General features: G+C 38.4%; 1 protein-coding gene across 1 annotated transcript in view; it reads right to left on the bottom strand.

Moving 5' to 3' along the window:
- Positions 1 to 229: 229 nt before the first annotated feature.
- The window catches only part of PLXDC2 (plexin domain containing 2), a 390,541-nt gene continuing 369,788 nt past the window's right edge, over positions 230 to 20,982 (bottom strand). Inside the window, exon 14 of the mRNA XM_038393403.2 lies at positions 230 to 2,037. Coding sequence (XP_038249331.1) covers positions 1,921 to 2,037 — 117 coding nt within the window. The 3' untranslated portion in view covers positions 230 to 1,920. The remainder of the gene's footprint in view (positions 2,038 to 20,982) is intronic.

Genomic DNA, 20,982 nt, shown 5'->3' with positions numbered 1-20,982 from the left:
GAATTAATAGCCAGTACATTAATCCCTCCCCCATCAGATACAGGTGTTGGTAGAGCCACACAAATTGAAAAGAATGATCGCTGCAAGATTTCAGCAGACCTCAAGATGTGGTTTTTATCAGTTTCAAATTAATACTGGTTAGATTTTGAATATTTCAAACCTCACAGTGGATGATTTAAAGCCGACAGTAAAATGTGTGTTACACAGAATAAAGAATGAATACAGAAAATACAGTATTGTATTCTTTACTGAAGAAAATAACAAGTAAAAATCATGTTATTTTTAAAACAGAGTTAAGTAAACAAATTTAGACCATACAAGCATTGACAAGAAATGTAAATAACTGATTAATTAAGGTTGTGACTACTAGATGTCTAAACTACTTGAGACCTAAAACTGCAAATGTTGAATACTATACCTTAAAGTGATTCAAGGGCCTCTGCTTGTACAGTATGTAAAAGATTTGAAAGTGAAAGACCACAATGAAATGTACATACAATACCTGAATTGAAAAGTTTAGTAGCTCAGTGTATATTAACCCCTTTCCACCCAAAGGAATATATTTTCTTTTCACTGGGAATTTATCATATTGTTTTTCCCTAGTCAGGGAGGAAAAGGGTTGATATTAAAAGAAACGTGGTTCCAGTTGGTAGAAAAGTTATGGCACTGCAACTAAACGAACCACCATCCCTAAGCAACATAAAAATATTCTAATATTAAGGATTATTTTACAACTCAGTGGAAATATGCAGTAATGCAATCCATTTCCTCCGTTTGGATGACAAAAATGCAGTCTTAACAGCCACAAGAGCCTGCCTTGTGTTAGCTATAAAAAAAAATATATTTATATATATATTTATGCAACTACTATGTGTATTAAACAAAATCACCGAATGAATCAGCAGGGTTCTGCAACACTTTGAATCTGTATCTCTGGGAGGGGTGCACTGGAATCTGCAACGCTTTTCGGGAAGGACTCACAATGAGGATAAAACCCATTTGTTTAAAATCTTAACATTTTTTCATCACATTGTCTGAGAAATGGTCTATGTTGATTTCTGCCAGAATCAGCCAAAAGCATCCGTTGCCTTCATTTCAGCCCACTGTTTGGAAATGGAAGTGACATCCCTTAAAACAAATCCGATAATTAATTGTTCAGTGAACATTGAAACTGAAAATTAGTCCAATTTCACCATGAACTCCAATTATATAGTCTAATTTCACCATAGTGAAAACTCCCAGCTATTTTTTCTAACCGCCTTGTGCTAACTTTATAATTCTTTATCATGGCTTGTTTAAGGGATATTAACCAACGAAGTACAAGAAACATTCTATTACTCCTGGAAAGAATATATGTTGTACTGTAACTCACTCACTCGGTTATGTTAGTTTGGCATTGAACACTCAGAATTGTATTCCATATTCATTTGTAGAAGTACAGAAAATTGCTTATTTTTTACCTGCACTGAATTTATTTTCTTAGCAAGTTTGTCAGAACGGACCATTGCTCTTTGCCTGAAAGGGTTACAGATTTGTAACACAGTTTATCTTTGAGAAACCAGAGAAGAATGCTTGAACAAAAGGGTAGCACCCGGATGGACTAAAGCTTTATTATATTTTTTTATTCTTATGCAACTCCATACCTCAGCCAATAACATGGCATTTGTGCCACATTTCTCAGATGGTAGAGGTCCACTCAGGGTGTTCTGAATGAACTACTGTATGTCAATCCACGAAGGGGAAACTACAGCGCAGCGGGTGCTCTGCTATCCTAGACCGTTTCTTCTTGGACAAGATCTATCCAACAATCTTCTTTCTTTACAGCGACAGTAGGTTAGGCCCTCTTTTCTTTGGGGGGGGGGCAAAGTAAATGTCTGACACCCCTGTAGACCAGTACTGGTGCTCTTGGTCCTAGAGATTTTAGCACTGCTCTGATACAATGAAGCCTTCTTTTTCTCCAGCTGGTTCCACTTCCGCATACGCAGGATGTCCCGAGCCTCTTCGAAACTTCATTGCAGGCCATCTGCTTGGGCGGCGCTACAAAAGAAACAAAACCAAAATCCTTTTTAGAATATGTAAGGGACAACAACAAGAAAGCAAGTGTTGAAAAGTACCTTGTGATTTCAGTTGCCTTGATACTAAAATCCAATTGGCTAATGCAGTAGGTCATTTTGGGAGCTGTAGGGAAGGGATAGATGACCAGAGCTGAAGAAGTTAATCCTTCCTTCTTAACTCATAAGAAAAGCCTGGCACTCTCAAGAAGCCCAGCACTGGCTACTAGTCCTGGGAAGATGAGCTAGTGTTGCCTGCTGTCTCCTCCCTCTCCATCTGGGGTTTTGGTAGATCTTCACTGTGCTCAGAGTCACTGGGCAATCAACCCACTCCCAGGCCTGCCCACAATGCCTCCTTTCATAGTCCTGCCTAGAGAGTTCCCATCAAGTTCTACTCTGTGTCCCTCTGAATGGTCTCTCTTCCACTGCAGAAAGGTGGAGTCCAGGTTGCAATGTGACATGTAGTATTTGGGCCTATAAATGTACCCTAATTGTGAGCCTAACTGTGGGAAAGGGGATAAAAGTTTATGAAGTGCACAATAATCTATCACAATAAATGCTGATGGGAAAAAGTGAGACAGAAAGACCGGATTAGGCCAAACAAAATGGCCTACTCATAAAATTCAAGGACCATGTTAAGATCTTGTCTGATAAACAAAAACTGAGTGACACTGGAAATCAATTAACCAAAATTGTCATGTTGGAAATGAGGCCTAACTGGTGGACAAAATAATGAGGGGGATGGGCTATTCCACCCATCGCTCCCTTTTGGTGTCCTCAAAAGGAGATTTTTTTGGAGGGGGGGAAAGCTGACTATGCAACATTGGCTGACTGAAAAATCAGACTAAGAGGAAGGAGAGAGCTTCACCATCATGACTGCAAACCCCACCAGCTCTGGGGACCTCAAACTGTCTTTGTCCTAAGCCTGAAAGTTATTCTGAGCAGACTGGGCCAGAAAGAGGGGACCCAGATGTCATCACTACTCCGCTTCTACTGGCACCAGCTAAATTTCAGTCACCACCTGGATGTGAGACTCTGTCTAACCCTTGCCCAAATGTGTTCTTTTTCCTCCCACTCTTTTTTTCTTTCCTATCCCTCTCCTTTTTCCTTCTGTCTAACAAAAGTCTGGCTTAGCCAGCCAAGACTGCATATTTTGCAATTCTGCTGTGATCCTCTGCCTAGAAAGAGGGAGCTAAAAGCAATGCCCCAAACAGCCAAGTCTGTAACAAGTTTGCTATGTCTCAGAGTGTCTGACAAGACAGTGCCTGTGTTTTTCATACAATGCGATTGCAAATGAATCAACATTCAACAGATATGGAAGCTGTTTTTCCTATCTTTTTCTCTCGTCTTGTGCATGTTTGTCTTGGTTTGTCTTCTAAGAAACAGGGTTGGACTTTACCGACAATAGCTCTGGCTCATTTCAACTAACTTCTTTTCTTTTTTCCAAGAGAACAGTTATTACCATCTTTAATACCATCTAAGAGACTGTCAAATAAAGTGTTTTTACTTCGAAAGACTCTATTTTGAAAGGGAACCAATGAAATACTTACTTAATACTTTACATTTCAAATGCTTTAACTGTTTATCCTTCTTCTTCTGTACCTTTTATAAAAGGTTAAAAAGGGTTTTGATGATGTGTTTGCCATGGTATTAAGCCTGAACCTTGTTTAAAAATGTTTGATATGGGGCCATTTCAGGGTCATGTTAACATCTTTGACTCTTTGGGTCCATATATTCCATCTATATTAATACAACAGATATTTCTGTTTCATATCAGTCCTTAGAGCCAAATTCTGGCACTCTTACCTGGGTTTCCAAGAAATTAAAATTCTGATTTGAATAACTACATTCTGCCTGAATAATTTTTCCTGCACCAGTTTCAAATAGATGCAGTATTGATCCTTGAATTTTGCCAGGTGTAAAAATTGTATAGTCAGACAAGCATTAATGCATGGTCTGGCAGGGAGCCATGGGGCACCACCTTGTTGGATAAGGCGAAGAGGATCTGAACAAGGTGGTGACCAGATTTCCTGGGGTCATAAGAGGCTTGGCTATTTTGCAACCTGGTGCACCAGAATTATTCAGGGAGGGTCGGGTTCCCCTGCCAGACGTGGGTGCTAATTTGGTTTTGGCCAATATAAAAGAGGGCAGTGGGAGATGTCTGGGAACCCGACTGGGTTTGTGGGGGAGGCAGCCAGACCCACACCTGACACCTCCTTGTGGCGGTTGTCCCGTGTAGGCACACCATAGGAAAGGCATAGAGTGACCAGATAAATGGCTTGGTAAAGGATTTAAAAAGGAGGTATTGATTAAAGGAATGGAATGGGGGGAGGGTTTGGGGCTCCTATTAATGGTATGGTAGGGAGCCAACCCCTGCTTTCTTATAGTCCACCTTAAGCCTGCTACGAGGTGGGGGGCAGTTGGTATGGTCCCAGCAATGGGTTGGCTGGGAGACCTGGATGGAAAAAGAGTGGGGGCTGGCAGAAGACATCCCAGACATCTAATAATAAAGTCACAGCCTGATTAAAACCATATCAAATGTCTCTGGTACTTCTTTTGGTATAGCCAGATAACTACATTTTGCCTGAGTAAGTTTCCCTGCAGCCGTTTCAAATACATGTAGTATCTTCATTCCAACCATCCCAATGTGTTTTGTACTGTTAGGGCCTCATCCAGCTCCCACAGAATTTTTTTCTATTGACTTCATCAGGCCCTGGATCAGTTCTTTAAGCAGCAGCCAAGAACCAGCCAAGTGAAGTGGATACATTTCAGTGGTAGATGAAATGAGATTTCTGTGTATCTACAATGCCTTCTGAGATGAAAGACACTTCTAAGCCCTAAATTTTCAAAAGTAACTAGTGCTTATGGGGCTCAATTTTTGGGTGCCCAAGCTGATGCATATTTAAGGATGCTGATTTTCAAGGGATGATTGCTCAGTACTTTCTGAAAAGCAGGCCCTTCAAGGTATCTCAAATTAAATGGCCAAAGTCATTAGTGACTTCTGAAAATTGTGGCTTAAGTAAATATATTATTAATTATCTATTGTTTCTTCTTCAAAGCTGCTACATAAAGTAGCAGTCCGCTTTGGGGGACTGCTGAATTACAAAGCGAACATTCCAAAAGTGCTCAAGTTAAACAGAAGGATGAGGAAAGAAAAATCACTTACAATTTTATAGTTTCATTTTAAGACCGAGACACAGCCTAAATGGCTTTTTCTCAGATTTATACTTGGTGAGGAAAACTCTGTTCTGACCACAAGATCTTTTTACTTTTCCTGTCCTGAAAATAAATTCCTCTAAATGTCTCCTTTTGCTGTAGTGTTATTGTGCTTCTTGCTGTTTAGTATATTTGATGGTAGAGAGAATCTGTGCTAAGAACCACTGAACACCCGCTGCTGTTACATTATATTGGGATTAGTGAAGCTGATTTAGAGCAGGATTAGCTAAAGAATTTCTCAGGGACTGCTGAATTCCAATCTCAAAAAGACTGTAACTGTGAGGACATTGGTGGTAGGGCACAAAGAAAGGCTTACATGGGGATCACTGTCATGCAGATATACTACAAAAGCTGCTGCTCCTTCTCCTCCCCGCCCCCTTCTAGGGTCAGGTGTGCTTTTGAGGTGTGCAATATTAAATTTTATTTGACTGTTATTTAAAACCTATGGCTTCATTGTGTAAAACTCTGCAATGTTAAAAGTAGGACTGTATAGTGCTGTTCTTTTGAAAGGACATGTTTTTCCTAATAAGGCAACTCAGCCCATTCCAACTTTTTGTTAGACTTTCCATGTATACTTGATTCAGATTGTTTTAAAAATTAAAAAGGACAGTTAGGTTATTGCTAATGAAGAGGGATCAAATTCTGTTCTCAGATTCACTGGTGTAAATCCAATGAAGTTATTCCAGACTTACACCATGTAAATTAGAGCAAGAATTTGACCTGATATAAGTCTAATGAAATGAGAAAATGAAAAACCAATGGAAAACCAATAGGAAAAATAATTACAAACAGAGTCTCAGAAGACAGTGACTAAGGATGACCTAAGTTTTAATGTATTAAGATGTTTTCCAACCTGATTTTACCATTTTTAGCTCTGCAGTCTACGGGCAAGATACTTTTTAATTAGCATTTCCTTTTGATGAAAAATGAATCAGTTCACCTGACATGGGATAGAGCATAAATGTCAGCTGTTGCCCCAGAAACTAACAAATAAATCTGAAGGTCATATTCAAATATCAGAGTTGAAACTTTGTGAAGATTCTTTTCATGCCAGAGGTAAGAGAAATATTTTTGTGCTACCTTGTCAGGTTTTACATTGCTAATAACATACATTAGGGTTTTTGTTGCTGTGTTTTTTGTATGTGTGTATGTAGGAAGATCTAGTCTTTGAAAACAGAACATTGACAAGCTACCGATTCACTTGACTTTGTTGCTGACCCAGATAAAACTGTAGAGATATTACAGTTTTAATTGATAAAACGAAAAGTAAATTAATGGGCATCATGGGATTTGAAGCTCCTCAAGCTACCACAGCAGCCCAGGAACAGCATAATAAATTCTCTGCATTTGCTCTCTCTCAAGTAGGTAGAAAACATGATTCTTTCACTTAGAATTTGAAACCTTTGAGGCTATTTTCTGAACTGCTGTACTGTAAATAGGGCTACTAAGACTCTCGTTTGCTCTCACAGCATGTATTACAAAGTGTATTGCAACTGAATTCACTGGGATTTTTGACACGAGTGAATCTTCCAGAAATAGGTCCCAAGTTTATCTTCCTAAGCAAATCTGCTAGAGGAAAATACCTCCAGTCTTGCAACCCCCAGAAGGCCATGGATACTGAGTGTGAAGAAGAATGACCTGCCATATGTGGGGAAAGAGGTTGGTTCCCTGTGGAAGGTCATAAGGGTAAAAAAGAGAAATAGTTCCAGAGCAGGATAATTCATTTCCAAACTCAAACTCCTGTGATGGACCCATCCATTGCACCACTGCTGGGGACCATGCAGTCTGCTGGAGTTCCTACTGCCCTTAGCCTGGAATAAACATCTTTATGCAGACCCTGGAGCAGGATGGGTTTTTCCTGTCTACTTTTTAAGAGCACAGGTGAGGTGTTTCCCAACCAAAGTACTACAGTGTGGAAGTTTGGGGCTTCTTCTCTTTGTTATTATTGTACTGGGAGGTCTCCAGGCTTATCCCAGTGGGTAGCACTATTCCCCTCACCACCTTTTCATTTGGGTGAATCCTGGGCCTCAGGGCATCACTCTTATTCCTGGCATCAGAATGGAGTTATCAGCCACAAATAAATATGGCATGCAAACAAATATGCCCCCATAGCATTCTTTCTTTGCTGACAGAATTTCAGTCAACCACAGAAGGATCCACATCCACATTAGGAGCTTGGCTGCTTTGTTCAGGGGATTCAGAAGACCCATGAAACTGCTTTCTAAGAGATAGAGCTTGTAATGAGCTATATGCCCCAATTAGTTTGGCAACTGAGGGCATTCAACACATACTGAATTGAGGGACTTTTATGAAATCCTTTGCAGGTCAGCTTTAAATCAGCTGATTTTCAGTTGCAGAGTAATGTGTTTAAAAGAACCCCAGACATGTCCCAAGCTGAACCCTCCACCAGATTCTCATATAAATTAGTGCCATCTAGAAATGTAATCTGATTGGCTGAGTTTCATGACGAGGGTTCTAGTAAAGGACATTACCTCTGGCATAGTTCTACAAGAGAGGAAAAGGAAAACAAACCTTTGGTTTCAATCTTCAGACTCACTCTGAAAAACCAGACACCATTTAAAGAGGTGTGATGGATTTTCTATTGCCAACAAGGCTTCCCATCTATAGTTATCCACAGGACCACTGATGACATAACTATAAAATAATATAGTACATAGCTTTGAGATGAACAGACAACTGCAATTCAGTTGAGAAGTTCTGCAGAAAATTATAACTGAATATACCTCTTTACAGCCTAGAATTCAGTCAGGATTTCTAATCAATGTTATCCTGAAAACAAAGGAAACAATCATTTCTGTGTTTCAGTAAAGAAACTGCTACAAAATAAATGGAAGATGTTTTTAAATATATATAAAAACAAGAAGAAGGAAATTCATTGAATGTGAGCCAGAGGGCAGGAAAAGTCTACTGGGCAGATGCCATAGGAATATAAAGATTAGGAGATAAGTGATGTAGGAGAAGATCGATTATAGAAGTTCTGAACAGATGTGCTCACTGGCATATAATCATTTTCAGATAGAGTACAAGCACTATAATATGGAAGTACTGGCACCTAATGACTGCTTTCCCTGGCCTCCTGTAGGAACTGAGAAACATATTGTTATCCCTTATAAAGATCCATATAATCTCTATGAAAGATCAGTCAATAGTATGGTACATTTCACCTGTGACAGGAATTCATTTATAGTAATTATAATGATGCACACTGAACACTGTGCTTCATTGTTAGTTTGCTGCAATTCTTAATAATTCTTTTTTTACATTTCCTTTCATGCTTCTGCAAAATAAGTTTGTATTACCTGTGGATAATATTATCTGTGGAGAGTAATTTGGTGACATGTACCATCCTCTACAACTGCACACTGAGGACTATAAAAATAGTACAATCCTATGCAGTGAGACCAGCTACTGTGTCAGAAAACTAATCAAGGACAACCTCCATTACAGTCATGTCTCTTTCCATTTCCTGTACTGAGAAGCCTGTAAACTACTAGCAAAACCTGCCTATTGCTTTAATAGTATCATCCTACCAGCAACAAATCCCAAAATGTCTGCTGTGCAGTTTCATTCCTAACCAGTTACCAACTTCATCATGTGGTCTTACCTTGATTCATGGAGATTTGAGTCTCCTCCCATGCCTATTTTACATGTGTATAATTGACTGTAATAGAGTTACTCTGATTTACATCTGTGTAAGAGCCTGATCCTGCAAAGTCCTGAAGGCCTTCTCAGAGGGACATAACACCATCACCTCCCATTAAAATCCATGCGAGTTGAAGGTACTGAGCATCTTTCAAGTTCAGGTTTCTAATGCAACCCTGCCCTCCCTAGCTCTATATTCTGTATCTACCATTCTTTTTAACTTTAAAAGGGAACCTCCACTGTTTCTGACAAATGTTATATCTCACACAATTCACAGAAGTCCTGTCTATGGCACATATTCTTATCCAGCTCAGTGGATTAGACTTATAAAGATATCTAACATCAAGTGAAAAGTTTATTAGAAGTACTCATGGGCTTTTTGACTGAACTTCAGTCTTTGACAACAGCAGATGTTTATGTCTCACAAGCAGAGATATTTAAATATAGATTCCTCACAACTCTCAAGGTTGAGTGCCAAAGCTTTAAAAGGATAGTACAAAATTACCCAATGAACCAAGAAAGGAGGAAGAAAATATATTAATCTATTACATTTTGATCTTACTATACAATTTATCCAATCAATATTAGTACATTCTCAATAGGAACATATAAATTGTGTTCCTTTTTACTAAATATTAGACAACTATTATCTGTGATAGCTTTGCAGTCTTCAACATTAATTAAAATAAATTGTAATGTCCACTAAGGAATAAAGGCATATGTTAACACACTATCAACAAGATCCCATATCATCCTTATGCAAATAAACTAATATTTGATTATGATATCCAGGACTACCATTGTCCCATGACAAGTAATCAAATGCCTAGTCTTGTCTACCACTGATGATCTTGGCTATAACAGGATTGCTCTATGGGTCATCTGCACCCTCACAGTTATCCAAGTATTTTTTGAATACTTGCAATTTTAGTGCGAGCCTGTTTTTTTTCTCCGAACCCGAAACACCCAATTCTTTTGACTAAATGTCAGTCAGACATGAGCAGGTATTGAAATATCAGGTCCAACCCAAAGTGCCTGCAAACACTGTGTCTCCAATATACCTTACTTCCAAGTAACTAGGTAACATGACTTGCCTGGTACCACAAGAATTGGATGCATAATAGAAATTATTTTAAAGTACAGATTGACCCAAGTACTGTTGACTGTACAAGTCAAAAGGATGATATGGAGATACCAATGAAAATACCTTATTCATTTCTTTCTTTCACTCGATACAAATCCTTCTCCAAAGTAGACCTCTTCGATTTAAAATGCTTCTCCTTATAAAAAAAAGTTTCTGCAACTTTAAGGACCAGCAGTAGATAGGATCATCTAAGCAGTCAGCTGCTGAATGATGAGAAACTGGACACCTCCTTCCTTACCCTTTTGACTTTTATTTTCAGTGATAATTATTTATTTTACAGGTTTTTCCAACTGACATGATCTGGGTCTTCCCTGCTGAGTTGCTGGTTCCCGCTGAGCTGAATAAGCTCTTGAAGATATAAATGTATTGTCAGTGCAGTGCAATAACAATTAGATCAATAGCAAATGCCAGGATAATATAGAACTTTCAAAGAAGAGAAAAATTATACTTCTTTTTCTTTTAATCATTAGTTTCAGGATGTGGAACTCGTCTGTCAGTGCAGGGAAGAATTAGATCAGTGACAGTGCTCATGAGCAGGGGTGCCTTGCCATTTTCAGACAAAAAAAAAGCAATTATGGGCCAAATCCTCAGCTGATGTAAATCAGCATAGCTCCATCAACTTCAATTTAAACCAGCTGAGAATCTGGCCTTACATTTCTCTTTCTCCTATTTATTTTGCATTATTTTAAAGAGCTACGCAGCATCTGTGAAATCACTGCATTGTTAGAAATAGTTATGAAAAATCCTTACCTATCACTGTGCAATCTTATCTGCTATGTGCTGCTATAGACAAAGATGTAAAATGCTGAACCTTAGATGGAGCCCAAAAAGCCCATCAGGGCAAGAAATCTGAAAGTCAACACCAGGAAAAATATTGCAAACTAGATTTTCAATTATTATATTATTTTTTCTTCAGTTGTCTCCTTTCAAACAGCCAATTGGGGTGGAGGTTGGGGGTAAGAGTGGGGCAGAAAGAACCCCCCAGTCTTACCCCTATTGGGAGTCAAAGTAGAGACTGTGATGCTGGCAGACCTGATGACGCATCATGCCAAGGTCCCCATGTCTCAAATGAACACTGACAAATACATGGCTGGAATCAGTCCAGCTCGCCTTTGTGTTAATATAATTAAAATAGGTATTAAAATTATAAGGAAGTGTTTAGTCTTCATTGAATGCGTGTGAGTTGCTGAATGCATTATTTTCACTTATAGCATCTGCTTCCGTTGTTAAAAGGTAATAGTCGAGCATTTGTTGCGTAAGCCTCTGTGACTGTGTAAATCACCAGATAGGAGAGAGACATCAACTAGTGCAAAGTGTTGGTCTCCAACAGAAGATGTTACTTCCTGCCCGACAAGGAAGGTTCATCAACATCGGATGGATTATTGGGAAACATTAAAGAGGACAGAAGACTCTGTTGTTCTGCTCTTCTCCCACTCCCATACAGATAAGGTATGCAAGTGGATTCCTCCCATCAGCTGAGTTTGCAGCTCAAACCATGGTGGGGGCAGGGAGTGAATAAAAACCACAAACAAGAAGGAGCTGTATCTTTATGATGCTTGGACTCTAGCAGCAAGGTTTTCTAGGCAAAAGTAAATTATCTCCAGCTGCTTAGCCTGGATTAGCCTAAAAGGCAATACAGAGTTTGCTTATTATAGGTGCTTCCATTACCTTTTGAAACTTAAGATTGTAACTCATTTGTGTATGTATGTTTACCTGCTTTAACCTTGTAAATAACTTTCTCGTTTCCTTTTCCTATTTAATAAATCTTCAGATAGTTTATTATAGGGTTGGCTACAAACGTTACCTTTGGTATGAAATCTAAGGTGCAATTGGCCTGGGGTAAGCGACTGGTCCTTTGGCACTGGGAGTAACCTGTGATTGCTGTGATTCTTGGTGTATCACAAAGGTAGGCTTATCTGGGTGGCAAGACAGATTGGGGATCCCAAGGGGACTGCCTGTGACTCCATGTTAAAGCTGTTATAGTACTTGAGAAGTTTACAATTGAAAATTGGCTGGTGGAATATAAGTATAGAATTCACAACCAACTTGGGGTTTGTGCTCTGGTTCTCAACAGTCTGCCCTGAGATTGGTATCTAATCACTGCAGGACAACTAGATAGGGATAATTTACATCTTTTGGTTTCCTCAGTGTGAACTTTAGACCAACCTAAACTACCTCTACAGTTACTTAGACTCAGAACTACTTACCAACGTGTAATTATCACCAACACAGACACCCAATCTCTGAATTTGGCACACTGAGCCTGATGAAGGGAAGTAATTCTAATGGGGCCAGTTTCTCTCCTGTGCCAAGATCCACTCAGTAATGGAGAGCTGATAATGGCTCCCTGATTCTCAAGCTGCCCCTGCACTAGCCCTGAAGTAAGACAACACAATCTAAACCCAAACCTAATTCATGACAGTTGGCCATGGTTCCTGCAGCACTGTACCCCAGCTGAGAACTGCCATAGAGGAATACCATTGTGCTGTTGCCAGGCTTTACTTACACTCACGTGCCATCATACCACTCCTGCTTTGGCTTCTCTATGTAAGTTACATCCGCATAGTCTCTCTTTGGGTACATCAACAATGAACGCCTCTTTCGGCAGTGTGTAGCGTATATACCTGCAAAGCCCTGCCAGCATGGATATAGATAGCAGCACAGCTGGTGATGCATGGTTTAGTTAAGCAGAGTAGAGACATGCCTGAAGGGTGTAAGTATGTATCCAAGTACCTACCCTATACACTCTCTCCTTGCTTTCCCATCTACACTGCTATTTTTAGCAATGCTATTTTCATGGTGGGAGGGGGACAGCAGGGAAAGGCTCCTGACCCTCCCTGCTGCAAAGCCCTTTCTCGCTGCAGTGAAAGACACCAGCAGCAGGAAAAGGCTCCCATATTGGGGAAAGGCTCTGCCAGCTCCCTGCCAGCTCTGCCTTTCCTCATCACAGTAAAAGGTTCTGGCCGTAGGGAACTGCTGAAGCCTTTCTCTGCTCTCTCCCTCTGCCAGAGCTTTTTGCTGACAATGGGTAGCTACACACTGTAGTGTGGATGGAGCCTGCTTTTCACTGAGGCATGTAGCTACATTGATACTATACACCTCCACCAGTGCTGCATAGTATAGATGTAGTCTTACACACAGGTAAGTGGGAGCAAGTAGCGTAAAGATGCCTGGATACAAGACAGTCTAATTTTTGTCATCTCACATATTACCTCTTAATTTTGTCTAGTTTGTCCTTCACGCATAATTCCCTTTCACCCCAAGGCTCACATTTGAATCAACCAAGTTACACAGGTAGGAATATAACCTCATTCAAATGCAACTTCAGAAATTCCTGAACCATGTTTTCTTGTATTTAATCTTTATACAGCACACCCTTCAATTCATCTCGGTTTCATGTGTTCTTATATTCACAGGCATGTAATCCAACATAACTGGCACATCATGCCTGGCTTTTTGCCAGACAAATCTTACATCCTGACTGCAGTAAATTTTATGCTACATAGATTAGTGGATAAATTAATTATTTTATAATTGTATTATAGCTAACTATTATTGTGGTTCATTAATTTTGTTGTATCTAAGGCATCTAATGTGAGCTGTGGTCTTGTTAAAACAAATATGAAAGATATCAGTCTTTATATGTGCATTATCCTCCAAAAATCAGCAAGGGGGAGTTTAAAGTCTAATCTTGCTGCAACATCCCTTATTCTCAAGAGACACTGTGAAGGAATTCCTGAAGGTCAGAGTCAATCTGTGAACTGATTCAAAAGGAAGTATTCCTGGCAACTAAATGTATTTTACTTTTGTATTCCAAGAGGGGAAAAAGATCTTAACAATAATTTAAAAAAGAACCTGAGCAGGCAATATCTCTTCTATTACATTGAAAATGCATCTTTACTCATTATGTTTTATTTATGTTTTATTTAAAAGGAACCCTCTAAAAGTAAATAGGCTCCATATTATAATAAAAACATTTTTCTTGGTTTGTGGCCTGTTCCCATTGAAATGTCAATGAGAACAGGAGTGGTCCTTTTGTTTGAAAAGTTCATAATTCTTTCCACTTGACCACATACACATTTTATTTTCTGAGATAGAAACTTTCAGTATTATCCCCTAAATAAGTGCTATAGCACTTAATTATGAGTAGTCCAATAATAACAAACAAGGAAATGCATGTTGGATACACTGGAGAGAAGAAGAAATAGAGAGGTGTCAGATTAAATTTCAATCTTCCAAATGATTAATAATAAAAAAAGGATTTTTTTTGAAAAATTATGAAACTACCTGACACCATTCTGTATAAATGATACAGATATCATTGCTAGTTAACTAATAAATCCACACAAAAATCATACTATCAGTTAGGTGACCAGATGTCCCGATTTTATAGGGACAGTCCCGATATTTGGGGCTTTGTCTTACAAACGTGCCAGTTACTTCTCACCCCCTGTCCCGATTTTTCACCCTTGCTATCTGGTCACCCGACTATCAGTTCAAAATCTATTTTCTGTTCCAAATGTAACTGAAGATATGTTTTGTGCTCAATAAACCAAGTACAAAGACTTCAGCACCTACTTTGCTTCATACTCTAAGGAAAAGTTCACAGAAATCTCAAGACCACTGCTTCTTTTGAAGTTAATAGCATTTTTCTTGTCTTGGGCATACAATTTGTTGAAACCCAGTATTCCACTAAGAATGTAGACATAGTTAAATTAGCCCCTGCAGACTGTAGCTTCCTTCCTTCACCACTTTGGTTTGTTTTCAAAAAGAATGAAAAAGAGCATGTGTATGCTTTCATGCATGCAGTGTGATGCCCATAAGTCACACAAATGATGAAACAGAGAAAAACGTACTTCAGCTTCATCCTTTTCTGTGCTCTTACATAAAAAAGAGAGTGTTTGCTAATCAACCTCAGTAACGTAACCAATGTACAACTTAAAATATACAGACTCACAGCAGGGTAATAACCTCTACAGGGTTGTGATTTCTAAAGTGCACTAACATAATGCATGTTAAATGGTCTGTGTAGACCCTGCTGGTGTGTAATTTAATGTTTTGCGGTTTGAAACAGCACTATGCTAAAGTGCACTGGGGAACCTTTAGTGCACATCAACAGGTTCTACACAGACAAATTAAAATGCATTATGTTAGAGCACTTAAAAAATCACATCCCATGTAGAATGCTTTACCCCTCTGTGTAGACAACTTTTTAGTGCAGAGACCAGAGGGGAATATGTGTGTGTGTCTGTGTAAAACTTTATTAATTGTACAGCTACAAAACTACTCAAAAGTGCTTTAGTACATAGATACTCTATTAATATTCAATGCGAGTTTTCCTGCTTGTAGCAATGGAATGAGGAGTTAGCCCTTCATCTTTTTTGTTTATTGTACAATTGAGTGCCAAATTCTCTGCTGGTATCAACTGGTACAGCCCTTCTAGTTCACTGCAGCAGTGGCAGTTGATACCAGCTGTGAATTTGGCATGTCTTTCACATGCTCTTTTAGGATTTCATCCAAATCCATTGATTTCAGAGGGAGTCTTTCCACGAAGAAAGTGAGAGCTAGGTTGTTCTTTTACCATCTCCAGAATTAGTGGCAGCTGTAAGACTGTATGCCAACCTCTGGTGTATGTTCTTCTTGCATTGGTATTATTACAATCTCTGGTGGACTTTCTGGTTTTGACCTTTTTTTCTGGGTTTCTTTTTTGATAAAGTTGCTGGTGGCTGTTGGAACAACCTGGACTTATCTTTTTGGAATAGCATTTCCCAAGAAATTCCATCAACTGCTATGTATTTCTTCTAAGGTATGTCTAAATACTGTACTCTTCTAGACAATTCCTCCCCTTTTAAAAGAAATACTCCTGTGGTCCATGTAATGATTCCCAGTGCTGTAAGAACATTACTACAAGCTGTAGGGTAGGTTCCATTATTGTAGAATTCTAGGTTTCCAGTCAAAAGGTGAAAAAACCCCTAATTTTCTCAGAAATGACACAAGAGGTATTCTGTGTTCTGTCGTGTCATTAACTAACATGGAAATGTTAGCTACATGTGTGCTACTTCAAAGAAATTTGTTTTAATTTCCCTGTCCCCTTTTCCTTTGGCAGCAATCCAGCTCAGCATATTTGCTGTTTGCTTTTCTCCTGAATAATAAACATGAACTACCACTTTCAAGAGGGTGAATAAGTGTTCCAACTTGGAACTATAAAGGAATCATGCTGCCTAAAATAATCCTTCTCTCTCTACCCATTTCCTCCTGAAAACATGCAAAGCTCGAAACATAGTTGCCATAGAAAGCACTACTACTACATTGTTCCTGCTTTCTTTGTCTGGGTTCCCTGCTCCATTTGGATACATTTATTCTCCTCCAATCCAAAGAGTGGAAAAAGGGGCAGTGCCGTCTGAGTGGACAATTTGAAAGCCAGCCATGGAACTTGATAAACAATTTTCAATCTATGAAGTTCTCTTATAATCAATTCATTGCTGATATCCATTACTCTGTACTTGATTGTTGGATATGCTCTAAAATATACTAAGGATTATTAAATACCTGCAAGTTCATTAATATGTGATAAGAAGAAATGACTGATTAATAACTACCTCTTTTATAGTGAAAATTGACCTTGCTGACCAGTACTAAAATCTCCACCAAGAATCCCCCATCCCTGCAAATGATGGAAAATTCTTGCTGATTTAGCCTATGTCTGCGCTGCTAGGTAGGGGTGTGATTCCCAGCCTACAGAAACATAAGTGTGCTAGCTCTCCTCTGAGCTAGCCTGCTAAAATAGTAGTGTAGCCATGGTAGCGTGGACAGCAGCATTGGTGACACAGGCTAGCTCCCTTGAGTACATACCTATGGGGTTCAGGTGGGTTTGTACTCAGAGCGGCTAGCCTGTGCTACCATTGTGGCTGTCCAAGCTTCCTGAAGGTACACCACTATTTTTAGCATCTTTGCTCAGATGAATACTAGCACAAGTATGTCTACATGAACTGGGAATCACACCCCTTGCTCTTAGTGTAGATGTATCTGTTTACATACCAACTAAGGAGTATCACATTTGTTATTTAATGTCAAAATTATTTAATGTCAAAACATGTCAAAATTATTTAATGTCAAAACATGTCAAAATTATTCCAGTTTTAAATAAAACATTTTCTATTTCAAAACACAAAGTTAAAAGAGGAGTAAAATCTTTTTCGGTTCATTACATTAACAAGCTAACAAAACATCAGCAGAGATTGTCCTATACATCTGTTGTTATGGTGAATATTTGCTATTAAAATAGATGGCAATAGATATTATAATGAAGAGCAGTGAATAATAAAATGCTTTGATTAGTGAAAATTAATTGCAGTTTGCTGTCTTCTTTCAAAAAAAATTGTATAAATACAAATGAAACCTGTTGATGTTAACTAAGAGTATGTACTGTACAGGTGTCATGGGGTCCAGTCAGAGTACATGCTACATGGCAGTTGGTTTATATAGGGTGACTGGCTATCCAGCCTAATGATATATAGATTGCAAATGGAAATCACACTGCAGTCTCTTCCTACTGTGATATGATGCAGGAACAATGTATAATTGTAGTATGTAATCAAACAAGAGGAAGTAGCTATATATACAAACTCCAATTAAAGGGGCTCATCTGTGACTTCCTAACTGACAACCAAAATATTTCTGAGTCACAGCATTCAGACCCAGTCCAGACACAAACACCTTCCGCATGGAAAAAGTCTTATACAGTTTAATAAAACCCAAAGGGTTCTATAGCAGTCTCTCTATAAACCTACAGATTTCAGAGTAGCAGCCGTGTTAGTCTGTATTCGCAAAAAGAAAAGGAGTACTTGTGGCACCTTAGAGACTAACAGATTTATTAGAGCATAAGCTTTCGTGAGCTACAGCTCACTTCATCGGATGCATTTGGTGGAAAAAACAGAGGAGAGATTTATATACACACACACAGAGAACATGAAACAATGGGTTTATCATACACACTGTAAGGAGAGTGATCACTTAAGATAAGCCATCACCCACAGCAGGGGGGGGAAAGGAGGAAAACCAGAATCTAGTAAAAAATTACATACTTCATAGAGAATTAAAAGATCGTCCTATAGAATTTAAGAGTGGATTCTTTGTACTTCTGTTACAGAATTCTATAACTTGGGTTAAAAATTCTGTACAAAGGTTATAATTTAATTCAATAAGATGTTTTATAAGGGTGCAGATAGCTTGTTTTTATAAGCATAGGAAAGCCAGGTCCACTTCCTTTCTTTCTTCTCTCCCCATCAGTGCATTGGCTATTTATTTATTGCATTGACTAGCCTTCACTCTGGAGACCTAGATTCAAATCTTGATTGAGTATGACAAATGAGAATGAATTTTTGGCTTCATCTTGAGCCTTGACTAACCCACCAGTCAAAGCAAGGTGGTACAGTTCATGCTCTATACTCAAGGAACACCAATTCTGGAAAAGCAGAATGGTTATAGGTCAATTGTTCAGATACAATTATGTGAAGATGTTGCCTGCCTACCCGTGCTTTAAGTCATACAAAATATATGAAAACAATGTTTTTTTCCTGTTCACTACTCTTATTTTACCTAACATTTGTGTGTGTGTGTTCCGGGAAGGGAGAATTTCTTTCATGCTATTTAGTCAAGACTGTGGCAACATTTCTCAATCCATATCCTACAATACTAACACCAGATCTATATTATACTTATCTCCAATAAATAAGGTAAGTTAGCTAATTTGGAGAACCTTGCTAACCCTGTTGACTGGTATTTTGGTCTCAAATCACCCTCTAACACCCTTTACATCATTGTGCCACCAGCATCACTTACTCAGAAATCTCTCTTATTTCCAGTCATGAATCTTTATGCTGACAGAACCTTTTGTATTGTTTCTACAACCAAATGAGTAAATGCTTTTGTATAAGTTGTCTCCATATAACAATTATAATTTGTCATCTTCCTCTACATTCCCTCCCACATATGTATATTTGTTCTTTCCAAAAGCAAATCTTAGGGGGATACATTCTCATCTCCAGGTGTGGGAGTTGCATGTGCATCCCCTTGTGCACCAGGTGAGAAGGATGAATCTTTATAATGCATTTTCTCAATTGGTTAAACTACTTATAGTTTTTCTTTGTGTAATTAAATGATCAGTGGTAGTAGTTAAAAAAGAATCTGAAAAGATCAAACAATAAAACTGTACTTAATAGAAGCAATCAGTGCAAGAACCAACTGTATTTCAGAAAGCAACAGCATTCTCCTCTAGTGTAGGCTGCAGATACTTGCTATTATATTTCCAAAGCCGTGGTAATGTTCTAAAATTCAGAATAATCCTTTTCTCTACTCATTTTCAAACACCTAAAAAATCAATTAAAATACTCTGCAAGTCTGAGTCTCAGTGTTCAAGGCACATCTCTACCTGTTATTATGAAACTGACCACAAGAAGCTTACCCCTTCCTGGCACAATACCCAGGCTTGTATTTTTGTTAATTTCCGCAGAACTTATGGTTTTCACAAATAGTATATCATTGCCAAAAAAAAAAAGGATTATGTAGCTTACAGCACTAGTAGTAAGGGTAATAGTCATAGTTTTGATGATCACTGGTTTGTTACATACCAATAACTGTCCTTATTTTCATGCATCCTATTCATTTTGGGTAGGATAGACAGATCATGTTACCACATTTTCTAACAGCCTGTCTTGAAAACTAGTAAGCTAGTTCATTAGCATTGAATGCTGGGATTACTTCACTTTTGGTGACAATAAATATATTATATATTAGATGGCTCTACTATTCCAAGGAGAACTGTGTACAATTGTACTATAATACAAAGGTTTAATAATAATAAATTGTTAACTTGTAGAATTTCTGCTCTGGACCATGTAACTACGCACCTCAGAAACCCCCTTTTAATATGCATTTTACTGTTAGCCAGTACCTTGTTTCTGTCCTTTTGAAAAATGGTGTTGCCACACAAATCAAGTCTTTTTGGAAGTTTTTGTTAACAGATAAATAAGTTTCCCATGCCAGGGTCAATTAAAGCTAGTGAAAAATACAGTGGGCCAAATTTTCTGCTTAATGGAAATAGACACAAGTCCATTGACTTCGGCGGAGTTGGGTTCACTTACACCAACAGAAATTTGCCTCAGTATGTCACTTAGATATGTATGAAAAATTCCTGAGTTTGTTATTTGGATCCTGATCCCAAATGGTTAATATAGTTAACATAGCCTGAGCTCTCACAATACTTGTAAGCATTTCATTTGGATTTCTGTCACTACTCCTGCATGTAAGTTCTCTATTTAACTATAAAGTAATTTTAAAGATGAAGCCATGTTTAATTTACATTTCAATTCATGCTTCTGTTACTAAGATTGAACGTTTTATCAATAATCCAGACCCTTTTGGCTGATCTTTGACCTAAGAAATCCCAAGGAAACTCCTTCATGATATTTCCAGTTGTTATGCATCTTTATTGTTGTCTGTTGCAAGTATCCATATTCTTAAAAGTAAGCCAATACTGCAAGTTGGTTTCATCCGTGGTCTCAGTTTTCTTTTTTGTATAGCAAGTATATATTTAGCTTGATACAGATGAACTCTGCTGAGCTCCACAAGAAATATTTATCACAGCAGTGTGCAGATCCTAACAATATACTGGAGCCACAAATACCTGCATTAGGAATAATGTTCCAGTCTTATGTTGTCAGACACTGTCAGATACTGCATTAAAGGATTTCAATAAATGAATCTGTTGCAGAAGTGTCTGGCTTACCCCAAGTGTTATTAAACTTGCCATAGGTCAGGCATTTTGCAGAATTTACTAGTGCACATATTCTTTTATTTTTACACTAGACAAATAAGCAGATTAAAAAATAAATACAAGCTCGCAAATAA

The sequence above is a fragment of the Dermochelys coriacea genome, chromosome 2, assembly GCF_009764565.3.
Source record: "Dermochelys coriacea isolate rDerCor1 chromosome 2, rDerCor1.pri.v4, whole genome shotgun sequence".
NCBI classification, from domain to species: domain Eukaryota; kingdom Metazoa; phylum Chordata; order Testudines; family Dermochelyidae; genus Dermochelys; species Dermochelys coriacea.
The sequence above is the reverse complement of the archived record's forward strand: the minus strand, read 5'-3'. Positions and strand labels throughout refer to the sequence as shown.